We start from the raw sequence: 5,370 nt of genomic DNA on the forward strand, positions 1-5,370 counted from the left end.
AAAAAAAAAAATTTTGAAAGGTAGTGTAAATAAATATAGTGCACTCAAACTGCAAAGCCACTAGGCCAACACTCACATTTGATATTTCATATTAAGGTGGTAAGTTTTGATAATAATTAAATTAAATCATGCAAAGACTAATACAAATAATTTTGAACAAATGTACCATGCCATTGGTCTTTACTGACAAATAAGCCATTTAAATATCAAACGAAGTAAATGTGTGCACTGCACTGAATTAAACAACGTTAAACATATTCAATTAGCCCCAAAAGTTCACAAATTAATACATATTTGCAACTTACATACAAAACCATATACACTGTGCACTGATTTTTATTCTCATCCTAGTTTCCTCTGTGACTCATTGATGTTTCATTCGGACTCATTATGGACAACATGTGAAGATCCTGACACTTGCTTCCTTTAAATAGAAATAGAGATGACTGAATGCTGCAGTTGAACACTGAGGTGTCTCAATGCATTGGATTTAAGCAATGGAAATTTTCAGTTCATAACTCATTTAGCAGAGAGTTTATGAGCTGCTAAACGTGTGAAAACCGACAGATTCACTGCAGCACCCATCTACATTCATGTACCTGTGCAGGTGAAGGTGGTCCTGCAGGCTCCTCCGTCTCAGCGCTGGTCTTGCCCTGCTCTTTAAGGCGCTCCTTAAGACGGACCACTTCCTGTCGCAGGTTACCCAGCTCCTGCTGCCGCGCCTGACCAGACGCCTCCAGCTCCACCTTCTGCTCGATCAGCGCTTTACCCTGGGCCTCCACCACCGTGATCTTATGCCTCAGGTCATGGTTGATCCTCATCAGCCGGTTCAACTGCTGCTGGAGCTGGAAGAAACGCCATTTGTGACACATTAAACATCCACAATATGATGAATTTCAGAGTGAAACTGCACATTATGCACTTGTTTGTATCCACTGTGATTTCATTGGATGTTTAGGCTATGATGTTATTATTTTTTTCCAGCAAAAAATAGAAGACTTTGGCAACTTTATGTCTTGTATTAACATCAGTGCATTGACTGCTGCTAACAATCGAATTTGCTCGGCAAGAACACGGCTCTTTACCGCTTCAATGTCCTCGTTTTTGAGCGTCAGTTCACGGTCTTTGGCACGGATCTCATCTCGCTGTTTATCTACAACTTCCTTCAGCTTCTTCATCACCTGCCGTTCCCTCTCGGTCATGCCTGGCATCACAAATAAAAACAAAAATCAGCACAAGCAACCTCATTTATCACACAGAGAACCGACATTCAAGAAAATATCAAAACTATCACGCATGTTACATTAATAACATATTTGGCATTTTTGATCACTAGTTCACTAGTTGCAGGAAGTTTCAGGGTGGTGTTTTTTTTTGCATGGATCAGGACACTGGAAATAAGGACAGACGCAAGACGTCTGACAGACACTGTAAGCAAATAATTTCCTGACTGAGCGCCCATGTTGCTGCTCTTAAAATAGATGTGTGTCCGTGCGGAGAATCTGACACACAACCACTGAAACACTTCACGTTAGTCATGACCTAGAAATATAATGGGCCGCATGCCTTAAAGGACTATTTAGAGTTAAATACAAAAAATCTTTTTAATTCCTCCCTCACACTTGCAAAACACACAAAACCTAACTGGCACGTTTATTTGCACTGCATATATACTAATATGCAAATATATATAATATTAATATGTTTAGCATTTGACATAAAATATTAAAATAATGAATGTATTATCAATAAGTTATAAATTATATATATAGGGCAGTCTGACATAAGTCTGATAAGTTAAATAGAGTAAATTGATAAAAATATGCACGTTTATATATAGAGAGGATAGAGGATATATATATACACACACACACACACACACACACATACACACATACACACTCATATATATATATATATATATATTGTCAGAACATTTTCTGGAATCACCAGCATATCCATGTGCATTAAGCAATTTCCTGCATTCAATTTAAACAGCTCTTTGTATCTTTAAATCAGTGTTGAGAATGTCACATGTTGAGAATGTGAGAATCGGCACTGGAATGTTTGTGTAAACAGCTGCGCTGCGTTTGACACTGAATCAGACTCGTCCAGCTGGAGTGAGAGGGAGACTGTTCTGACGGCTGCGGTGAGGGCACGTGAGTGTGTCAGAGGCACTGTGGAGTCTCTGTGCTGCTCATGCAGTAATGTGCACTGGCTCGTCTTCAGTCACACGGAGAAGGGACGCTTTGTGTGGCGTTTGTGTCAGTTCCTAAATGGCTGAAAGAATGTGTAAGAATTCCTATGGGCATGATCACACGCGTTTTTGTATCTGGAACAGGCATGCTGGGAAAGCTTACTACTACCTAGTGCATACTGTGCAGTATATAAAAATGGTAAGTGAAACAAACAGTAGCCATTCATAGTATGCTAAGTTGTTGTCACATGACCTCAGTATGTTGCATGTGAGTGACGTCCAATTATCATGGTATTTCTGCTGGTTTTATGAAAGTCACTTGAAGTGTTTTTAAGACCATTTTAAGACTAAGTAAATAAAATTCTCCATTATGTTTAAATTTTTTTTTTATTATTATTTTTTTAAGTAGCTTAAGTAGTATATAGAAATAACTTTTCAAAAGCTTACCTTCTGATGAAACTACAAAAAGTGCTGTTCGGCCTCTTGTTTTCCAGTACAAAAGTTTAAAGATTCTTAAATCAAGATTAATTTACTTGAGAAGCAAAATGACATCAGATAAGAAGTCTTGTTTACTGTGAAATAGGGCTGTCAAAAAAAATTCGAATTTCGAATATTTGTCGAATTTAAAATAAAAATCCACATTCGAATGCAAAAATGTTGCATTCAAATTTTAGGTGTGCGTCAGTCAGCCTTATCAGCGGCGCACGAGATGCGATGACGATGACGATGTAGGAGTCAATGCATTATAATATTTTTGTTAGCCTATCCAGTTGAACACACTAGATGCGGTGCTGCTGCGTTGTTCATTAAAAAATATGAACCAATGCAGAGAAGATCTTGTTTACGTCAAAACTAAAACCAAGCCGTTTACACAGAACGCATATTTCGCGCATTTTCTAGAGGGACATCTATCACCATTGCACTCGCGTCTTGCACAAAAGAGCCGCCTGTTTAGAAAGCTATGTAAAATTAATGCAAGTTTAACTTGTTATAAACATTATAAAACATATCTCGAGACTTTATGACGGGTTTTTTCCCCATCCCACTACATCTCATGTTTTTAAATGAAAAATGTACTCTGTGTGATTTCGGTCCTTTGTATTAAACTATGCATACATACATGATGCTGTTTTGTTTATAGTTGGTTAAGCAACTTAATTAATTATAATTGGTTTATAAACATTATTTTAAACATTAGGCACTTTGAATAAACGTGCATTAGTAATATTTTGCTCGATGCGCCCTCTTGTGGCCTCAGGAGAGAAGCCAAAAGCTTTTCTTCATCCTAACTGAAATTATGCATTTTAAATTCGAATATAATTCGAATTTTAATAATATTTAAGTACAAAATTCAAATTTAGTTTTTCAGCCATTTTGACAGCCCTACTGTGAAACTGATCAAAATCAAAATGATCAAAATGATCAAATGGGCTCAGAGAAATCTACTTCATTCAAAGGGAACAAGTCATACTTCATTGACAGACGTTACAGACGTTTTGAAGCATAAACTCACTTAATTTTGACTTTATATCTTCATTTTGCATCTCAAGTAAGTGTATCTTGATTTAAGGATGTTTAGATACTTGTACTGGAAAACAAGACATGAATTTTTGGCAATGCATGCAACATTTAATGCCATAACATTATGATTTAAGACCTTTTAAAGCCTTCATTTGTGAAAAAGTGTAGTAAGACTTTTTAAGAATTGTTATTTTGTGCTTTTAAAACAATTTTGTGAAAATATATTGTTTTGGCTGTCAAATAAAGTTGTATTCCATCACATTGGAAATGGAAGGTCAAGTGAAGCGCAGTGCATTGTGGGATATAGTATTCCAGAGAGTGTAAAAGACTGAGGCAAAGCTCTCTTTTTCCAAACCCTGAGCTTCAACACTACCTTCCTGTTTCTGTATATCCTCTTCTGTCATCTGACACTCTTTGACGGACAGGTTGTTGAGCAGTGTTTTGTTTTCCTCCTGCAGCTGTGCGATCTGGGACAGCAGATCCTGGGCTTCTCCTCTCCACACATCCTCCACCAGCTCCAGCTCCTGTTCACAACCACACACACACTTTTCAGAAGCGGCTCATAAAATATACATGAGTGTATATTTAACCGCTGACCTTCACTGGAGTTACGTAACGTCTGAAACAATCAGCAAAAACACACAAAGCAGGAGCATAATAACATCTTCACAGAAGGACACAGACAAAAGCTGCATTCATAACTCTGCTTATATTCACACACTCATGTTTTTACTCTATTCTTACATTTGTGTGAGATTCTCATGTGCTACAATACCTATGGTAAAACCACAGTATTCTTCTTCATCTTGAAGTAGCATGTAAATAAACATATAGTATAAGAATTTTGCAATCCTTCAGTAAACATCAAGTTACCATAGTATTAGCACAGTAGAATCTGACCCCACACTGTATTATAGTACTACCTTAGTACATTTACATCAGCCTCATAAGATTAGGATTTGTTGCATATTTGCTCACTGTCCCAGTGGACACGATGTTACGTGATGATGATGGACTGTGGTTAAGATTACATCATTTCCTGTACCAGACAGGAACTTAGAAATTCCCATGCATGCACTGCTTTGTTCTGAAACACCACTGGCAAAGAACTTAAGCAAAGAAAAACAATGTATATACGTTCATACGTACTAAAAGTAGTAGAAAAAAGCAGTATACATTCAGCAAGGATCTGTTAAACTGATAAAAAGTGACAGTAAAGACTTATATTGTTAGAAAAGATTTCTATTTTGAATAAAATCATGAAAAAAATATCACAGATTCAAAAAATAATAATATTAAGCAGCAAAAACTGTTTCGAACATTGATAATAAATCAGCATATAAGAATGATTTCTGAAGGATCATGTGACACTGAAGATTGTAGTAATGGCTGATGAAAATTCAGCTTTGCATCACAGGAATAAATTACATTTTAAAGTAAATTAATACAGAAAACAGTTATTTGAAATTGTAATCATATTTCACAATATTACTGTTTTACTGTATTTTTTATTAAATAAATGTTGAGCATAAGAAACGTCTTTAAAAAACAGCCCAAACTTTTGGACATCAATGTATATACACTTTATATTAGGGCAGTCAAGCTATAATTTTTTTAATCTAATTAATCACATATATAATTAAAATAACATT

General features: G+C 36.0%; 1 protein-coding gene across 4 annotated transcripts in view; it reads right to left on the reverse strand.

Moving 5' to 3' along the window:
* Positions 1–5,370, reverse strand: part of rilpl1 (Rab interacting lysosomal protein-like 1) — a 20,625-nt gene that overhangs the window by 12,226 nt on the left and 3,029 nt on the right. For all 4 annotated transcript variants that reach the window (XM_016510600.1, XM_016510596.1, XM_016510599.1 and 1 more), the window contains exons 3-4: positions 1,086–1,204; positions 600–845 (exon numbers count right to left, since the gene is read on the reverse strand). In XM_016510600.1, the coding sequence (XP_016366086.1) occupies positions 600–845; positions 1,086–1,204 (365 nt within the window). The remainder of the gene's footprint in view (positions 1–599; positions 846–1,085; positions 1,205–5,370) is intronic.

The sequence above is a fragment of the Sinocyclocheilus rhinocerous genome, unplaced genomic scaffold (genome assembly GCF_001515625.1).
Source record: "Sinocyclocheilus rhinocerous isolate Xijiao unplaced genomic scaffold, SAMN03320098_v1.1 scaffold864, whole genome shotgun sequence".
NCBI classification, from domain to species: domain Eukaryota; kingdom Metazoa; phylum Chordata; class Actinopteri; order Cypriniformes; family Cyprinidae; genus Sinocyclocheilus; species Sinocyclocheilus rhinocerous.